General features: G+C 34.2%; 2 protein-coding genes across 2 annotated transcripts; both read left to right on the top strand.

Moving 5' to 3' along the window:
- The first annotated feature begins 12316 nt into the window (after positions 1-12316).
- LOC131848902 (THAP domain-containing protein 11-like) lies at positions 12317-13510 on the top strand. The gene is made up of 2 exons (XM_059198862.1): positions 12317-12463; positions 12958-13510. Exons 1-2 carry the CDS (start codon positions 12342-12344, stop codon positions 13283-13285), a joined length of 450 nt encoding a protein of 149 aa, XP_059054845.1. The 5' UTR covers positions 12317-12341; the 3' UTR covers positions 13286-13510.
- A 3263-nt stretch (positions 13511-16773) lies between these two features.
- On the top strand, positions 16774-19296 carry LOC131848903 (uncharacterized). Its single transcript, XM_059198863.1, has 3 exons — positions 16774-16981; positions 17992-18145; positions 18897-19296. The coding sequence occupies exons 1-3, from the start codon at positions 16810-16812 to the stop codon at positions 19273-19275; spliced, it is 705 nt and encodes a 234-aa protein (XP_059054846.1). The 5' UTR covers positions 16774-16809; the 3' UTR covers positions 19276-19296.
- The last annotated feature ends 2161 nt before the right edge of the window (positions 19297-21457 follow it).

Genomic DNA, 21457 nt, shown 5'->3' with positions numbered 1-21457 from the left:
ACATTGTTAGCAATGATCATTATCACTCAATAATAACAATTTCCCAGCTATTACACACCCGACTATGTCTCTGTTATTACAATTTGCAATATAAAATTGGCTGATTTGAAATAGATTCCTACACGTGACGTGGTAATTGAACAAAATGGCGGGCGTCTGTTATTTGTCTGGGTGACTTGACAAGCAGTGGGGCAATGGCGCTCACCCGGCGTGACGTGACGAACGAAAATAAACATATATGTGACTCCACACACCGTAGCATTTTTTATGTAAACGGCAAACAAGCTTACGGCACGCCTGATGGTAAGGGGTAACCGTCGCCTATCACGTTATGATGCCCTCAAACTGAAGTCGAAGCCGTTAGGCCGGAGCTGGCCTTCGGCGGCAATAGTCAGTTGGCCCATCGTGGTAAATTCACCACGATTATATCATGACGGTTTTCAGGGTGACCGCGTGGAGGTCAATCTAACATGGTACATTGCTAGCAATGGGCCAACAGACCATATTACTAACAAACCCCTTGCTTCCAATACAATACAGTTTAAATTCAGTTACTTTTACTGTAACACGGTTTTTTATAGTAAACCTCTGGTATCTGTACAAATGTACACATCTGAATTTCAGTATTAAAATTCAAAATATCTTTATTCATGTAGGTCTATTACAGACTCTTATGATATGTCACATCTACCGTCAGTTTGGAATGATTTCGAGATGAGAACTGACAAGAGACTCAGCTCGTATTCTTTTCAAATAAATGTTGTACATGTTTACAATAATACAGATTCATTTTTAAATTCAAATTTGGGAGCATAAAGTGACCACTCTATTCTCCCAAATTTGAATATACAGACATATGCTATTGCTTAAGAAAACGTTGAAACTATTCTGATTTACGATTAGGTACTATCAGAAAATGTCTTTCTATTCATATTTTGTATGGTTCACATTACACTTTACAATTAAATTCGCTGTATTATCTAATAAAATTCGCAATCTCTGTGTAATGGCGCTATAAAATTGTTCATTTACGGAGCGAAACGATCCCCAGTATGAACGCTATTCAGGTGTATTGCATGCATATGCAAGAGAGCATGAAGATGCAGATCTAATGCACCGACAATGGGCCGGATGTGCATTGTGTGTGGGACTGCGGGTTAGTCCTGTGCATGAAAGATCGCGATTCATTTAGTTCGCAGATCTTTTGCGAACTAATTCACTCTTTTAGTTCGCTCTTGATTCGAGTAGGCAAGGAGACAAGGCAGTAGGTTAGCCGATCTCTGCAACTTTAAGTTCTTGTTTTTGTGTTTAGAGGCTGCAAATAATGTTTTTTTGTTTAGTTGTTTAGATTTAGACATCAAATACGTTGTTGTATTTTTATACCATTGTTTTTTATTTATGTATTGTATTCCAAAAAGTTTGGAATAGATTTAACAGATCAACGTGGATGGATATATATATATATATATATGGATCGTGTTGGGCATAGTAAGCAAGATAAATGAGGATGAATTCTTTTATTTTTCTGTGATTAGGTAGGACGTTCGTTTAGACACATTTTTAATGTGTCCAAATCTTATGATATTTTATGACACTTTTATTGTAAATGAAACCAATTTCTATTTAACTTGTTTAATTCTCAAATACGGAGACTTGCTTTTTATCAGCAATCGCAAACATTGACACTAGTTTTTACACAAGACCATATAGTATTTTAATCAAACTAACCAACGAACTAAAGAGCGAAGGATCTGCGCTTTAGTTCGTATACTTCTTTTTGCAAACTACACAACACTACTGCGTGACTGGCAGTACAAAAAAATGCACGCACACCAACGTAGAGTAACGCCCAGGGTTGCAATTGTTGCCAACCGTAAAACATTTAGCCTCGTACGAAGGAATAAAAATATCTGATTAAATCTCGCTCAATTTGGCTCTAACCTCGTACATTATAGCATTTTGACTGATTTCCGGATCAAAATCTCGTACAAAAAACGACGAAAAATCTCGTACTTACGACGATTTACATATACTCTTTATTACATGAGATAAAGACAACTTCTTAGCATTCCGTGGATTCAACGTCCGGTGCCGGGTGGGTCCATTGTGCGGAGAGGAAAACTCCGAATAGTTCCTGGAACTTGTGACCCGGGTTTAGGTTTAAGGGCCCCTTTGATGACACCCTTCGTGTTTCTCTCCCTGATCCTAATTTTGTCGTAAGGGCCCTTACGCCTTAGGCCTTACGCCCTTACGACAAAATTAACCAAGTAATTAGGGTACAAAAGGCGGTCTTATCGCTTATGCAATCTCTTCCAGATAACCTTGGGTAGAGTCATTGTTAGCAATGTACCATGTCAGGTTGAACTCCACGCGGTTTCTCTTGGAAACCATCATGTTATCATCCTCCATTGATGCCCCGTCAGCATATACCGTTAGCGCTGGTGAGTGCACCATTCCATTATCATCCCATAAAAATAAAAAAACCTTGGGTAGAGGATAAAAAAGTTGGGTAGAGGCACTGGAATAGAATGCTAATGATATCGTAAAAATAACGGCCATACTATTGTAAATTAATAATAATGATTCTCATACGGTTGGCATCCTTGGTATAGGAGCACCAGCGTTGGCAACTGTAAACACTTACAATTTGAAATGCTAAAAGTAATCAAAGTTCATACGCATTCGTGCATTGTTAAAAACTCCAGAGACTGTAAAAAGTCGGCAACATGGGTACCTCTGTCTCACCAGCAGTCAAGCAGCTTGCTTTGTTAACTATAGTTGATATTAGGTAGTGAAGTTACAGGATAAGAAGCACAGGATCTTAGTACTCCAAAATGGGAACGCATGGATGGTATCCCATGATATCCTTAGAGATATCATGTTATCAAGTGACACCTGTGATACCATTCATGCGTTCCCATTTTGGAGTACTAAGATCCTGTGCTTCTTATGTGAACATTGCACATGTGAACTTCTTCCCAGTGAACAGCACTAATGCTGTTCATGTATAGTTACATAGGCGACTATCTATGACATAACTTTTTAATTGTCTATTTTTAATACAATTGTCATTGATTTCATTGTAGTGTAACGATGACAGTTCACGTACCTATATTATATATATATTTAATCTAAACTAATTCATTTTTATTATTTATGTATATGTATTGTTATACACAAAGTTGTGTTTGACACAACTTTGTGTATTAAAAAGTTATTTTTATTTATTATTCTTTATTGCACCATAATAACAAAAAAAAACATATATACAAAAGAAAACAATATTTAGATTATGGGTACAAAAGGCGGTCTTACCGCTTATGCGATCTCTTCCAGACAACCTTTGGGTAGAGGAGAGAAGACAGAAGGTGGTGGATGGCGCATGATGGAGTAGAAACATAAAAATTTTAATATATAAAATAATACATATTATAAACATATACATTCTACATAATATATAAATACATAACTTATAAAATAAATATACAATAATATAATACAAATAATATAGAAATATATACGAGTATAGGTACAAAACATATATGCAATTATGAAGGCGACAGTTTAGTAATAAGAAAGGACAGCAGAAAGAATATTTACTGAGAGAGATAGTGCGATTTCACAGCTTTCTTGAAAATGGTCAGTGATTGCGCACTCCGTATGTAGGATGGTAGTGAGTTCCACAGTCGCACGGCGCGCACAGAGAATGAGTTAGTGTAGAAAGAGGAAGTATGGGATGTTATCTCATAGACAGCGACAGTTTTCTAACGGTTTACGTTGGCGGGACACCCGTGGAGGATGAAAAACGAGCCTGAAGTGATGTCAGTTAGTCCATCTTGGTAAATGACAATTTACCACGATGGTTTCCAGGGGCAACCGCGTGGAGGTCAACCTGACATGGTACATTGCTAGCAATGGGGTTATTAGTCCATATTACTAACAATTCCCTCCTACCAATAGGCGGCGGTTACAGTTTACCTTCAGGTATGAAAGATGGAACAATCAGAATTTATATAATGTATTATTGTACAACTTTGTTCTGAGGAATAAATAACTTCGCTCTATAATATAAAGAATCCTTGTTAAGTACTTTTATTCATGTTGAAACGAGAAAACATTCTTACATTGAACTTTGATGAACCAAAAGAAATTCTAGTTAAATATAACTTGACGAAAATGGAAATGAAAATACGAGTTAGAAATATGAAATAGATTTCCATTTATCCAGACATCTATAATCAATTATTTTTCTATAAATAATTCTGATATAATACAATTGAAATACAAATACAAACTTTATTCAAATAAACTCAATACGAGCAATTTTGAATAATCATATTTTTACAATATAATATGGTTGAGTGCATTGATGACTGGCTCATCCGTCATACTCGTGAACGGGTGCTGCTTGTGGGGACTGGTCTGTTCAGGTTGCGAACACTGATTAGATTTTTTGTTTTTTTTGCAATAGCCTATGCTGGTGGTCATCCTATTCTCCCAGATTTGAATTTAAATGAATCTGTATTATTGTAAACATGTACAACATTTATAGTATAACATTTATTTATCATCATCATCATCATCATTATTTATATCTAGATTAAATTATGAAAAATGTTATTTTGGTGTTGTACTGTATTTATATTCAAATGCATGTAGTAAAAAACAGTTATTTCAATATTACAAACAGACACTCCAATTTTCTTTATATGTATAGATGAATGGAAAATATATTTCCATTGAAATGCCTTCCAGCGGGAATGACCCGAGTCGCGAGGCCCACTGGAATCTAAAACTCGTCCGCAATTTTCTTTACATACTATAAAACAAAGTCGCTACCATTGTTTGTTTGCTTATATCTTCTAAATTACGCAACAAATTTTAATGGAGTTCTCAGCAATCGATAGAGTGATTCAAGAGGATGGTTTATATGTATAATACATACGTGTTGTAGTGTAGAACAAGCTGAGAAATTTAAAGATTTATAATGCATCCGTGTGAAGACAGGACAGGCCAATCTTTACATAGTATAAAATGAAGTTACTTCCAATATCTATTCATTTAGATATTTTAAATTACGCAACGGATTTTAATGTAGTTTTTAGCAAAAGATAGAGTGATTCAAGAGGAAGGTTTATATGTATAATACATGTACACCTGTACAAAACTGCGGTTAGCTAGTCTTAATAATTAATGCGAAAGTTTGTTAGTATAGATGGATGTTTGTTACTCTTTCACGCAAAAACTACTCAACGGATTTTGATGAAACTTTACAATAATATAGCTTATACATCGGAAAAATACATAGGCTAAAAATATGGAGCGGGCGAAGCCGTGGGCACAGCTAGTATACTATAAAACAAACTCCGGACAATTTAGCAAAGTGAAAAAAAGGCGTTTGGAAGTGCGTCGCATAGCGGTACCGAGCCGGGCGCGGAGCGGCAACAGCGTGTGCGACGTTGCCACACCGGCATACCTACAACACATGGGTCGGTAGGTAGCTCCAGTAAGTTCCCATACGATCTGACCGGAGAGGATTTTATAAACGGCCGGCAGTTCTGTGGTCAACGGTATCTTTGTATCTATGCGAAATTGTAGTCGAGACGTTGTTAGCCGTTGGAGAAAGGATATTAAAACATACTTATTGAATAAAATCTATTATCTATACATATAAATATAATTGGAGAGTCTGTTTGTAATATTGAAATAACCGTTTTTTACTACACGCATATGAATATAAATACAGTACATACACCAAAATAACATTTTTTATAATTTTATCTGTCTGTCTGTTTATTCCGGCTAATCTCTGAGATGGCTGGACCGATTCTGACGGGACTTTTTGATGGCAGGTAGGTGATGTAACTTAGGATTCTTTTATTTTAGAAAAATTCTGTTATTTAGGAAAATAAAGTTAAATTCCACTAGGACGAAGTCGCGAGAACTGCTAATTACTATATAAATGACTATTTGGAAGGCCGTACTTGGTGTTAGTTGTCCAGACAAGGGAAAATCCCTCGTAATATAGAGTTAGACATATATATATTTTATTAGAAGGTAGGAAAAAAAAATGTTAAAACAAACTTCTTTGTATTCTCGTTCAAAAGTGGTGGTCGATACCATTTTTCATTGTTTAGACTAATTATAAAAATATTGAATTTAATTAAATTAAAAAATTCAATATAATTGGAGTGTCTGTAATATTGAAATTACCGTTTTTACTACACGCATATGAATATAAATATCGGTATATACACGGACTTTGATTAACTTTATAACAATATAGCTTATACATCAGGATAACATAATATAGACTATAAATAATCTGTACTGATTGTATTTCTCTATCATTTTTCTTAAGTGAGCATATTTGTAAACACAAGCTGACTTAGTTTTGATATCAATAAATAAATAAATAATTGTATAGAATAGAAAATCATTTATTCAAATAAACTTACATTGAAGCACTTTTGAATAGTCATTACATTTTTTTAATCTACCGCTCGTTCGGAAAGCTGTCTCATCACAAGAAGAACGAGCATTACATTACACCACTGCCAAATTTCATAAAAATCAGTCGAGTGACTAAATAAATAAATATACACATAATTTTGTCTAAATAAATTATTATACATATATAATTTTGTCAAATTTTACTAAATCTGTTTCTGACTCAATAAACCAATATATGTACATATAATTACTTATAAATAACTATTAATATATATTTTTTTCAATAGCATATGCTGCTGGTCACTATTTTCTCCCAAATTTGAATTTAAATGAATCTGTATTATTGTAAATATGTACAACATTTAAAAAAAAATACGAGCTGAGTTTCTTGTCAGTTGTTCTCATCTCGAAATCATTCCCAACTGACGATAGATTTGACATATCATAAGTCTGTAATAGACTTACATGAATAAAAGATATTTTGAATTTTGAATATACATTTATTAATGACAATTTCGTAGAAAACATCATTCATATATAGTCATAGTCAAGAAATAACCACCGTACTGATTCATCAGCGGTAATGATCCGCGGTAGATTCATTTGTTAAATAATGAGTGTACAAGTTTTAACTATTCTTACTAATAATCTATACTTATTTTTGTTATAGTATACTATTGTCATCGTCAATTAAATAAAATCCCAAAAAAAAAAATAAAGAGAAAAAAAAAATCTATACTAATTAAACAGGTAATGTTTGTGAGTTCGTATGTTCTGGTTAATCTCCTGTACTTACTGATCCGATACTGATATCTTATCTAAAAAAGGCAGACAAAACGGGGGTAATAGTATAGTGTAAAAGACAATTTCTTAGAAAATATAAATAATAGCAAAGCAAATAGGAGAATAATAGAAATACGAGCAGATATAGATTCATTCGAAACCCGTTTTATCATTCTTTTATGATGACGTAAGACGATGTTAGACAGACAGAATTCTTAAAAATGCTTAATTTTGACCTTTCTTGCCTTTTAGTTGCCTAAGCATGTTTATGCGTTTATTTTCTAATATAATAAAATATTATATTATTATTAATTAATTTGTTATATTCAAATTCAAACATCATTTATTCATGCAGGGCTTTTTAGCCGATTATGAACGTTAAATTTTTTACATTATAATTTTAATTTTTTCCCCACCGTCCAGTTCAGTATATAGATCCAATTGAGAAGAACTGGCAAGAAACTCAATTGAATTACTTTTTTTTGAAGCCAGTTTATTTACAATGTATATTTGTGTCTAAGTGCATGAACAACTATAGCCATGCACGCTCGTCATTCAAGTAATCGTTTAGTGAGTAATAGGCTTTGCTCAATAAATATGATTTAACAGATGTTTTGAATTTATTTAAGGGTAATTCCAATATATCCTTTGGTATCTTATTGTAAATTTTTATACCTATTCCCATAAAAGACCTATTGTATTTTTCTATGCGATACTTGGGGACAGCAAAAATATTGTGAATATATAGAAATAGGCGGGTAGGATTTTGTTAATAATGGGGATAGTAACTCAATTGCTAGCAACCAGGTCGACCTCCACGCGGTGCCCCTTCCCCTGTTATATAGATGGAATGCCAAGTGGCTCACTTGACGGCAAGTGACAGCATCTTAAAATTCTCGTGTCACAATGATAGTTACCATACTCCTCCGAAACGGCTTGACTTTACTTATGAAATTTTATATGCATATTCAGTAGGTCTGAGAATCGGCTGCTATCTATCTAATTATATATAATTTTAAAATTGCCCAATTCCCAAAAAAAATCTTATAATTAGACCTGTAGCGCTGCGACGTACATAGATCTATTGTGCTCGCCGTTTTTCAGAGTTCGCTACCTACACCCGTCAGGGACAAGAATTGAAGGATATTCTTAGGAGCGATCGTTTTTATCTCCTCGGGAAATAGTGTAAACTTTCCAAAGGAGATATTTCATTTATGCATGAGTGGGCTGCAACCACATAGGATGTGTAGTGGAGTCTCCTCTTCTGCTTCGCAAATATCCAAAGTGAATGGCGCGAAACAACGGAATCCATTTTATTGGATCAGGATTAGTTTTCGGAAAGACAGTCATGCAATGGGCACTTAGTGCGTAGTGATTAAGATACTATTTTCGAAGGTATTTTATATGAATGTGGATGGCAATAAAGGCAGAAGAAGACTGAAAAAGAGATGGATGGACTGTTTGAAAGATATGGTAAGAAAGGGAGTAAATAACGACATGACTGCGAGGGATGAATGGAAGAAAAAAACATATTACGGCGTCCCCAAATAAATGGATTAAGGAAGAAGCAAATGATGATGACGGACGCTTTATCATTTAGATATAATATTAGTAATGTTTAATTCTTCATACCACAGTCGTAGCAAAAAAAAACGTAATGATACAGCCGCTGGTAGTCTGACCTTGCGTTGTTTTTTTTCGCGTACGGATTTAGCTAACTTTTTGTTTTAATTAATACCGCATTGCAATGTCACAATAAAAAGCATACCATCACGACTATTATACCAGTGGGGTAGTCAGAGATATTGTACACTGTCGATGTTGTGACGCAACTCTTGACATGCCCGGGGGAAGCGGATTGTTAGCAACATAAACTGATTACTCCATTGCTAGCAATGTCAGTCAGGTTGACCTCCACGCGGTTACCACAGGAAACGTGATGAATTCCTGATGAATTTGTCACGATGGGCCAACTGACCTGACCTCATGCTCATGTTATCATCCTCCACTGGTGCCCGCCAGCGTAAGCGGATAGCGTAGAGGGTGCTCCATTCCGTAATCATTCATAAAAAAAAACTATTGACATGCCCACATTTCGGTTGGTATATTTGAATAAAAGAGGCAGAAAAATGTAATCTCAATACTATTAATGTTATAAACGCGATAGTTTGTGAGTATATGTTTGTTATTCTTTCACGCAAAAACTATGCTTTTGATGAAACTACATCAAAATAACATATAAACTATTTTTTTTTTGAAATTGTTGCAGGTGAAGTCACGGTCACAGTAAATACCTTACCACGTATTATTTTTACGAGTTCCCCTAGTAACAAACGAAGACGTGTGAAGGTAAACGAATACGTCTGCCCATAAAATATTTTTTTACCCTCTTCCCACTGCTACAACATCCATCTATCCTTACTCACAAACTTTCGCGATTATAATATTAAAAAGAAGGCAACTTACGGAGAAAAAAGGTCTGCTTTTATATATTTTTAACAACAGCCAGTAGGTACCTACCAACACCGTTGTATCTTTTTAAATAAACATCCAGGCATTGTAAACTAAATTGCCTTTCGTGAATATTTGAATAAAATTATTTGCGTACTGAATACAATAATAAAATGTTTATATACGCCTAAAACGCAACATGAAAAGTGCATCAAACGTGAAATATTTATTTGGTACGACATGGCGAAGCGGGCTCGCAACGTCGCCCGTCACCGGCCACTGTGGATGGAGGTGTGGCAACGTCGCATGCACGCGCCGCGCTCCCAAAATATAACAAACAGGTGAGTACTGAACTACTGAGTTGTATTTACACCAATTCATTTCAAGATGGCGACCTCAACGACCTTTCAATTGTGGATTTGAGAGTGAGTTTATGTTTAGGATAGGTTTTTAATGGTGCAACCGCCTGCTCTGACGGTGTAATATATGCACGGAGGATCATAAGATGAGCAAAACGACAAGTCTCAAATACGTATTGACGAAATTACCAGAAATTAACTGTGTAGGTTTTAGGGGAGTATTGCGTGGTGGTCGGCCTGACATGGTACATTCAAGATGGCGACTTTCACGATCTTTTACTTGTAATTTGGATATAGTACTCTGCTGTTTGAGAAGTTAGGAATTAGGATCCCATATTGCATTCGCAATGCACTTCTGATTATTTTATACCCATTTTTTAGTCTACAGCTATTCACGAAGCCGTCTCATCACAAGAAGAAAGGGGAATAAACTTGCGTGTTGCTCTTTTATTTAGAGTTTAAAATACGTTGTTTTGATTTAATAATTTTTATTTGTAATATTGCAAATCATGTCACGTCCATTAGGGAGTGGGGTGTTCCACAAATATGACAAGAACGGGGTCGAAAAATCATGAATATTGTGTAGTTATTTATGTATTGTCTCCAGGCTGTTTTCCATGGGCAGAGTCATGGGATAAATCTAGTAACTATGATTATAGAAATCGTACAAAACTAGTTTCCTCTCTAATCCAAATTCATGAACTTTGTGTGATTTATGCTGTTTCCACACGGGCAGTGTCACGAGATAAATCTAATAAAAAAAAAACAAATATAAACATAGAAATAGTAAAAACTATATTTCATTCGTAAACCAAATTCAACGAAAATAGAATATTATATTCACTTGCATATAAGTACAGACAGATTGAAATACCTACTACATATAGTAGTATAATATTTATAATTATTATTCATTTCGGTACATACCCAGTCAATACTACATATCTATACTAATATTTTAAAGCTGAAGAGTTTGTTTGTTTGTAAGCGCTAATCTCGGAAACTGGTTCGAATTGAAAAAATATTTTTGTGTTGGATAGTCCATTTGTCGAAGACTGCTTTAAGCTATATAACATTACGATACGACCAATAGGAGCGGAGCTGCAATGAAAAATATGGCAAAAGGTGGAGAAATGAAAAGCAGACAAAGTTGTGCGGGTCAGCTAGTATTAAATATACAAGTAGGCACATACACACCGGTAATTAAAAAAAGAATCGTAAAACATAAATATAAAATGTATAAATTTATATCTTGTCTGTTTGTATTATTTAATTTGTGTATAGAGTCGTAATGTTTCCCATATCCTGGGGACTAATTATTTTTAGTTTCCCATATCCATTCATTGCTGATATCTGCGAGAATATATATATATAAAAATTTTTAGTATTCAACATTAAGGAATTCAGCATTCATTGCTGTATATCAAAAACAACATTTTATTTTCCCATACAAACTGTCAATCTTTTCTTACTAATATTATAAACTAGAAAGTTTGTGAGTATGGATGGATGTTTGTTACTCTTTAACGCAAAAACAACTAAACAGATTTAGATGAAACTTTACAGTAACAGAACATGTTTAACATGACAATAACACATAGGCATATAATTTAAAAAGATGTTATGTAAATTGGATAAAATATAATGATAAATGTCAAGTGTGATTACGAAGTTCGCGGTCAGATAGTTATATATATGTATATATATTATTAAGCATATATATGATATAACAGTTCATACATAGATAAATAGTTTATTTGATGATTTAAATATAAATCATACACACTTCATAAATGTGTACAATACTTTTATGATATATTAAAATACTAACAAACACGCGTCTATATACATGCGTTATTCATTTATAATATATTATTGTAAAGTTTCATCTAAATCCGTTAAAAATTTTTGAGCGAATCACAAAACATCGATCGTTTAGTATTTTATTCATTTATGAAAATAATAAAATGTCTGTAAAAATATATTGTAATAAAAACAAATGACATAATTCTGTTATTAAAATAATTAAAGTTTAACTGCGAAAATACATTTGAATAATAATAAGTCTGTGAATCATTTCTGAAACCATTTTAATATGGAGGTTAAGATATACTAAATATATTTTTAAAAAGTCGCTAAAATACTGCAAGAAGACAATGAGAAAATGTACGAAATTTTTAATTCCTTTGTTCGAGGTAAAACTTTCTAATGTTGGCAACCCTAGCCGGGGCCTGGCCGACCCATAAAATTCAGTTCGCTGCAGACCGCCGTGCGATGCGCACGTAGTTTGTCGAGATGGCTAGCAAAAACAGTGTATATTACATCAGTGGCACTTTATGTTCAGTAGACGGGTGCAGGTCTAGCAAGAGGAGAGACAAGAATCTTTCCTTTTTCCATTTACCTGCTGATAAAAAAAGGTGAGTTTAGTGTTTTCTTTGATTATTTTTATGTATCTTTACATAGTATAAAATGAAGGCGGTTACGCGGTCTGTTCGTTTAGATCTTTTAAACGGATTTTAATGCAGTTTTTAGCAATTGACTGATTGAAGAGGAATGTTTATATGTATACGAGTACACTCGTGTGAAGCAGGGGCGGTTAGCTAGTTTAAAATAACAAGGCGGCTGATGCCAACAGGAGTTACATTATTTTATTCATGGCAAAGGTTTTAATAGATCTATCCGTAACTGTCTTTTGTATGATTTATTCGTTCAATAAAGTCATTTAAAACTATTTGATAACCTCAACTTTGTCTGCATAGTATTAGTACTTTGAATTGCCTATTTCTGGATTACGACGATTTTTCTAATCCTATATTTGAGAAATTACTTCTCCATACAAACTTTCATCCCCAATTTTAGACCCAAACAAACATTCATCCCCAATTTTAGACCAGTTTTGTTTTGATTCCAGACGTGACACATGGGCAAAATTGATCGGCAGGCCGGACTTATCGGACCCTAAGAAGAGATTTGACTCCCATTCTGTCTGTTCGTTACATTTCGAGCCGTGTATGATAACATACACACCAAAATTACGACGCAACACAGTGCCGACGCGGCAACTCCCTCACAATTCAAGCAACGACGAGATAATCGCTACAAACTCGAGAACAAGAGATATGGCCATACAAACTGACGACTGCAATGATACCGATGATGTGAAGTTTCCTAATATAAAATATATATATGTAAAAGAAGACATTTCTGTAGATGTAAAGGAAGAGCCTGAAAGCGACTGACAGACTGCTACTGGCTGTTAATTACATGTATAGACCAAGAGCTAGCTGCCTATTTTCATTCTGCTGGCCGTTAATAACATGTATAGTCCGAGAGCTAGCTGCCTATTTTCATTCTGCTGGTCGTTAATAACATGTATAGTCCAAGAGCTAGCTAGCTATTTTCAGACTGCTGGTCGTTAACATGTATAGTCCAAGAGCTTGGAGTTTTCAAAACGAATAGCTCAGTTTCAAACAATGGGACGGATTTTAAAAATTCAATTGGCTATTATATATAATTGGGATAGATATTTTCTTAAGAAATAACTTAAGCTATGTAGTATTATTGGGAGCTGAGCAGAATGAAAAAAGGAAACGAATAGCAAACGATGCTGTTTATATATCTATTTTAATTACATAGCGGAGTATATAAGTAATATGCATTAAATGTATAACTATTGCTCTTTTATATAAGCACCAGTTGTGCCCGCGAGTTTACTCGCGTATTGTGTATATGTATAATTAAAAAAGCCATCCGTTAAAAATGTTTTATAGTTTTTATAGACTTTGTTAACATAACATTTGATAAATTTCCATTGTGTAATTATTGTTTATCTATATGTTGATGAGATATAGCAGTGAACTTACTGGGTACGTAGGCATATCATCGTAGCCCTCGGGAATGGCAAGTTTAAGTGATGCCACGAGCGGTGATGATGTGATGTCAGTGGTGCTGTTCATTTTTTTTTGACTACTCTAATGCTGTTGGCCGCAGCTGGCCTTTACAGCTTCACCGGACGATAGGGGGTGGGTGCAGATGGCACTCCAAACCGCGGAAGGACTTATGGACCGGCTGAAGGCCAACTCCTATCTGACGGATAGGTTATTCATTAAAATCCTGTATATATAATTATAAATTATGGTTAAAAATGAACTTAAGTTCGAAAGACAATATTTTCGTATAATTAAATACCTAAATAGCAATTTAAATTGTTCTTTTTACTTTAATAATGTTCGTTTTAGTAATTAATAATAAATAAATGAAAATTTATTAGATTTTTATTAAAATGCCTATTTTGCGGAAGCGGACGCTGTTTGTATCTCAGAGAGATCCGTGGATATGATCATTGAAAACTATTGAAAACACATAATATATACTTTTATAATAATTTTAATACAATTAAAGATGTAAATTTTAAAAAGTATAACTCTTTTAAGAACAGAGTTTTCTGTTTAAAAATCATTACACAGTATAAAACAAAGTCGCTATCGCTGTCGGTTCGTCCCTATGTATGCTTAAATCTTTAAAAGTACGCAACAGATTTTGAAGCGGTTTTTTTAATAGATAGAGTGATTCAAGAGGAAGGTTTATATATAATACATGTACACCCGTGCGAAGCCGGGGCGAGTAGCTAGCTATAAAATAAACTACTAAAAATGTTTTTAATAATCCAATAATTACTTTCGTTCTAGTTTCCATTCTATTATCGTATAGCAAACAGAAATTATGTAATGTATTTGTCATATTATGTATGGAATAATCTTAATTATTTGTGTATTAGTTATAATTAAGTAAATCCATAGTGATAATGGAATTTTCTAGTAATTTAAAATACCTACTCACTACTGTTATCTGGTCATGATTCATATTATAACCTTGGATTTATTTATATAATGAAAATAGGTACAAAGTAGACACAGTTAAAATTTATAAGAAGGGGGTCTGAAACCTAATTTTTCCCATAATAAAAACAAAGTCGTCGCCGCTGTCTGTACGTTTATATCTTTTGAAATACGCAATGGATTTTAATGCAGTCTCCACTATAGACAGAGTTATTCAAGAGGAAGGTTTATATGTATAGTACATGTACACCCGTGTGAAACCGGGGCGGTTAGCTAGTATACTATAACATAAACCCCGGACAAAGTGAAAAAAAAATGCAACGTTATAAGCTTGCATTTTTTTTTTCACTTGTATAATACATGCTTGTTATAGTATAGAACAAGCCGAGAAGTTCAATGATTTGTAATGAGTCCGTACGAAGCCGGGTCGGGTCGACAGTTTTGACAATAATGCTTTTAAACATTTATGTTGTTTTCGATTCAAAAATACTGAAACTGTTTTTTTACTATCTATTCTAATGCCGTTGGCCGCAGCTGGCCTTTACAGCTTTACCGGACGATAGGAGGCGAGTGCAGATGACACTCCAAACCCGCGGAAGGACTTATGGAGCGGCTGAAGGCCAACTCCCGCCTGACGGATACGACTTTAGTCTGAGGGCACCGCTAGTGATTCGAACTTCGGCTCAGACCGTCGTAATTTCGATTCCCGTTTGAATTGGACGATCGATTGGAGGGGTGACGTAATTTATACACGACTGCCCTATGTCTGTATGTATGTATGTCCCTTTATAACGGTTTAACATACTGCGTCATTATAGTCTCAAATTCGGTACACGCCCAATATATACAATAGAAGTAGAAATAGTATTTTTAAAGAAATTAAATAGTATTTTATTAAAGAAATCAAATTAAGTTATCACTTTTGACTAGTCATATTTTTTTTTACTCCACCACTACACCACATTAGAATATAATAGAACATCCTTTAGTCAAGTAAACTTAATTTAAGCACTTTTGAATAGTTATATACACATATTTTTTTTAATCTACCGCTCATTCAGAAAGCTGTCTCATCACAAGCAGAACGAGCAAGAAACTTGTGTGTTGCTCTTTTAAATAATCCTTGTAAGTTTACATTGTTCAAATCCAAACGTGTGAATACATACTACCAACTAGCACTAATTTATTAGGGTCAACATTCCGAACACAGACTCGTCAAAAGAAGAACGAACAAGAAACTTACGTTATTTCTTATACCTATCTCATGGTTTAAAATACATTTTTAAGAATTTTGTGTGTTTAGGAGATACAATAATTTAAATACACACACAATGATCAATATAGGCAATAATAAAACAATCGGTCATTGGTGCTATCTTATTATATAACATTATAAAAGCGAAAGTTTGTGAGAATGGATGGATTTTTGTTACTCTTTTAAGCAAAAACTACTGAACATACTTTGATGAAACTTTACACTAATATAGCTTCATCATCATTGCCTTGCCTTTATCCCATTATTTGGGGTCGGCGCAGTATGTCATTTTCTTCCACTGATCTCTATCGGTCGTCATATCTAAACATACTCTTCTTTTATTCATATCATCTTTCACACAATCCATCCATCTTTTCTTAGGGCGTCCCCTCCCTTTATATCCATCCACATTCATATTATACACTTTCCATAAGACATGGTCCTATAATAACATATAGGCTATAAATTTCACGAAGCACAACTAGTAAAGAGTATAAGTAAAATGACAGACGAATAAACTAGAGTCATGCAACAAAATTGACGTGAGCACGACAGGGCAGTCGCATAGTCAAGTCGTGCCGATTGGCCAAGCCTCCGCGTGCGCATAAACGCGTCAAGGCGCGGCAGTCGCGTCGCGCCGCGCTACAGGACGGTGCGTTTTTTTGTCGCAATGTCGTTTTTCAACCCGGCCGATCTGATTGAAGAGATCAAGAAGCGGCCTGGCTTGTATAAGACTGACACTCCAGCTGATAGGGAGGAGAAATTAGCGTTGTGGAAGGAAGTCGGTGCAACGATATACCACGACTGGGAGACGTTCAGTAAAGCCACCGCTTACGACAAAGGTGCGTTCAATTCAGTTATGACATCTTTATTGTGCTTGACGCCATATTGTATTTGTTATAGAAAGTTTTTGGTCTGTGGCATTTATACAAATGTATTGATACATGTTTAGGTGTATATTTTCTCTTTTCTGTATAATGCAAATAAAAGGATATTCTATTCTATTCTATCTTTAATGGGACACTGGTTAATGTGGCTGTTTTATTAAAACTATTTCAATGTTTTTACCGATATATTTAAAAATATGTATAAATACAAATACTTAATTTTTAAGATACTTTCAGCGTTTTATATTACAGGAAAATAACTTGGGATGTATTGAAATGAACATTTCGTTGTTTGAGGAAATTAATTAGTGATTAAATATAGGTATATAATAAAAATTACTTTGAATAAAAATATTTTGTTTTTTATATAAATTCACAGTTAGTAGTCCTGATTTTAGATATCAAGTGCAGTTATTTACTAGTGACTTTGACAAGTTTTTTTTTATCTGTACAATAACTAAAGCAGGTTTAAACTGTAGTTTTTTACTGCTACAAACAGGGTTTTTTTTTTATTATAATGGAATGGAGATCGTTACGTGTTACAGCCACTGATTGGGTTATTTCCTTCTGACAAAATACAATTTTTTTTTGCATTTTTGTCAAAACCGTTAATTAATTCTCTCTAATTGAATTTGAAAAGACTAAGAGGTGAGTTTCTTGTCAGTTCTTAGCTTGAAAGCACTCCGAACTGACGGTAGATTTGTCATATCGTAAGAGTCTGTAATAGACCTACATGAATAAAGATATATTACTTTGATTTCGTCTTTATCAAGTAATAGAGTAAGCTTTACTATGTTTATTAGTATGATTTAATTTTAAAGGGTAAATAGTAAACGGCTTACCCTTTTAATCTTTAAAAAAATTCCACTTTTTTTTGTAATGTTAGAAAAAAAAGTGGAATTTTTTTTTATGGATAAATATTCAATGGCTTACCATCGTTATAAAAAATAAATTAATATTTTCAGTACTGCAATTGCAAAGAAAATGGCGATCCTTAAGAGATGCTTATAACAGGGAGCTGAGGGCTCGAAAAACCGGCGTCAGGATCAACCGGAGGGTGTACAGATATTTCAAAAGGATGAGTTTCCTCGGAGGTTTCACTGGGACTGTTAGTGAAGAGTAAGTTATCTATAAAAGCATCTGAAAATGAAATCTCTCATCTCATCAGCAAATGAAATTGTAAATTGTTCACTCAACGCTAAACGGTTACACATGTGTTTAGCGGCTCTGAATATTGTTTCGTTTTGTTTATACAACTTAGTAACATTAATAGTGCACGCTGTTGCCATCTTTTCAGTTAAATTATTAATATTTATAAAAAAATGTAACAAATAAACTATTTTCTCTATATCTGCCAATAAGTACCGTGCTATTGTAGTATATACATACTTGTTGATCAGCTGTTTTCTGACTTAAGACAGTGAATTAACAGAATATGGAGACGTGTAAATATAAATACAAATATTTTTAATTTGCCTAAAAAGTGGTTTACAGGAAGTAATAATATATTATTCATGATAATTTATCCTATCTTATCTACCAGAATCTGGCATGCAAATATGACATCTTAGGTAAGGTTGTAGATATTAACGTTAAACACATATATGAATAAACTCTTATGGCAGTTCTACAATAATACTTAGAATTACGAAGTGAAATGAAATTATTGTTAGTTGAGATTAAAATCTTTGTGAGCGCAATGTCACAGCAGTACAGGGAGCGGGCGACTAAGAAATCATTAGCACTGGGTGTCGGGGCCAACGTTTGTTTATGCGTAGCTGTAGGTAACACTAACATTGAGCCGCTACAAGGTAATACTTGAGGGAGTTTATATTTTTCAATTATTATATTAATAAATAAATCTTTTCAGCGATGACGCACCAGACGAAGTGGACAACGGCGACGACGACAGTCAATTCCAAAAGGTGGTAAAAGTAAAGAAGCCTCGCAAAAAACGCCACAGAAAGTCCAGTTCTGATGGCATACCTGCCCCTGAGGAATTGGAAATGCCCACATTCCCCATCGAAATGGCTGATGAGGGGGAAAGCGACAGTGATAGGTTGTTTCTTCTGTCTTTCCTGCCGGAAATGAAGCAACTGCCAGTGAATATTAAGATGTGGGTGCGGGTACAGATAGCGAATGCTATGCAGGAAGCTGTGTCTTGCCATTATAATAACACGCAGCCTGGCAGTTCTGGCAGTAGGAATGGCATAGATAGTAAAAGGGAAAGACAAGACAGCACAGACTAAATAGATATATATAATAATAATAATAATCTCATGACAATTCACACAGCGCCATCTAGACCCCAAGTTAAGCTAGCTAAAGCTTGTATTATGGGTACTAGACAACCGATACAAATACATAGATTTTCCTTCGTAAATACATAGATATTATACATAGAAACTACCAGACCGATACAAATAATCATACTCATGAATACAAATGCTTGAGCCGTGCGATGAATCGAACCCGCGACCATCAGACGTAAAACGGTGTGCTAGACCGCTAGACCACCGAGGTCGACAACTATTTATAAACTAAAACTTAAAAATAGATAATGAAATTCGAACTAAACTATACCCCGTTAAAGTTCTTTAATTAAAAACTTATATAATACAATTTGCAACTTAACTATAAACTGAAATCTTATCTTACTGATATTATGAATGCGAAACTTTGTGAGTATTGATGTTTGGGTGGATGGGATGTTTTTACTCTTTGAAAAACAACTGAAATGAAATAACTTTACAGAAATACAACTTATACATCAAAGGGGGTTCGATGCGGGTTCGATTCCTCGCACGGCACAAACATTTGTATTCATGAGTATTGTTTGTATCAGTCTGGGTGTTTTCTATGTATAATATGTATCTATTTCACGAAAAAAAATCTATGTATTTGTATCAGTTGTCTAGTACCCATAACTTTAGCTAGCTTAACTTGGGTCTAGATGGCGCTGTGTGAATTGTCCTGAGATTATTATTATTATTATTATTAAACAGTTGTTTTTCTGATGAGTGAACTGTCACAAAGTACATAATATAAGACTGGTTTAAGTATATTGTTATTGCATTTAAGCATTTTTAAGTCTATTAAAGAAATTGATAAGTTATCAAATCGTATTATGAACCCTGTATGTTACATCAGACACTGCGCTAAATTCTTACTATTGTGCTTATATAAAACTAGCTGTACCCGCGGCTTCACTTGCAAATTTACACCCCAAAATTTATAGTCTACTAGCTACTCGCCCCGGCTTCGCACGGGTGTACATGTATTATATATATAAACCTTCCTCTTGAATCATTCTATCTATTAAAAAAACTTCAAAATCCGTTGCGTAGTTTTAAAGATTTAAGCATACATAGGGACAGAGAGCGACAGCGACTTTGTTTTATTTTAATACTATTTTTTCCAAGAGGAAGGTTTACATGTATAATACATGTACACCCGGGCGAAGCCAGGGCGAGTAACTAGTGAATAATACATAACCGATTGGAATGAAACAACATAATACATATTTGTTATTAATTATTAGTTCTAATTGTGTATTTATTAGTGTTTATTTTCCTTATTTACGGTACCTTGCGTGTCCTTGTAGACATATACTGTATTTATGTAATTATTGTTAATAAAGGCTTCATAATTTAAAATTATAGTACTTTATTTTATATTTATAGCATAAGGGACAAACGAGCTCGCGGCTCACCTAATGGTAAGTGCTTATCGCACACCAGGGGAATCGCAAGTGTGTTGCCGGCCTTTTAAGAAGGAGTAAGTTCTTAATGTGATTGCATTGTTTCGGTTTATGTGGTTTTAACTGTAAATTCGACAGCCTCGGTGGTCTAGTGGTTGGCACACCACTTTACTTCCGATGGTCGCAGGTTTGATTTCTCGCACGATGTAAACATCATTCGTATATTCACGAATAAGATTGTTTGTATTGATTTGGGTGGTTTCTATGTATTTTATTTTATGTATGCATATAAAAATGTATCTAAATTTTCTATTACTTACCGATAACACAAGCTGTGCTTAGCTCGGTACTAGATAGCGCGGTGTGAATTGTCTTGGGTTATAATTATTATTAATTAAGATTGAAATTTAAAAATTAGTAGATTATATTATTAATGACATAATCATCGTAAGGCTTGACTAAAAAGTACTTGTATTGAGAGCCGTAAAACATAATAAACAAAAAAGAAAAATTGGTATATAAACATAACTTTAAAAATTAAACTAGCAAAACAACAACGCATTTTAACTCACGTAACTTTAACCCAATTGTTAAGTTTGGGCTCAAAAGTGCTTGTATCCAGAGCCGTAAAATATAATAAATAAAAAAGCTCGAAGAAAAGGTATGTACCATAATTTTGAAAATGACAAGAGTAAAACAATAACGCGTTTTAACTCACGTACCCAAATAAG

This window comes from Achroia grisella, unplaced genomic scaffold (genome assembly GCF_030625045.1).
Source record: "Achroia grisella isolate CSIRO2021 unplaced genomic scaffold, CSIRO_AGI_Agris_v1 utg598, whole genome shotgun sequence".
Taxonomy (NCBI): Eukaryota; Metazoa; Arthropoda; class Insecta; order Lepidoptera; family Pyralidae; genus Achroia; species Achroia grisella.
This window is presented reverse-complemented; position numbering and strand designations above follow the sequence as displayed.

Excerpts from the sequence above, each read along its gene's own strand:
- LOC131848902 (XM_059198862.1), top strand. The coding sequence starts at position 12,342 with ATGGCTAGCAAAAACAGTGTATATTACATCAGTGGCACTTTATGTTCA. Across the intron at positions 12,464-12,957 it reads TTACCTGCTGATAAAAAAAG|ACGTGACACATGGGCAAAAT; the intron begins GTGAGTTTAGTG and ends TTTTGATTCCAG.
- LOC131848903 (XM_059198863.1), top strand. The coding sequence starts at position 16,810 with ATGTCGTTTTTCAACCCGGCCGATCTGATTGAAGAGATCAAGAAGCGG. Across the intron at positions 16,982-17,991 it reads AGCCACCGCTTACGACAAAG|TACTGCAATTGCAAAGAAAA; the intron begins GTGCGTTCAATT and ends TAATATTTTCAG. Across the intron at positions 18,146-18,896 it reads ACTGGGACTGTTAGTGAAGA|CGATGACGCACCAGACGAAG; the intron begins GTAAGTTATCTA and ends AAATCTTTTCAG.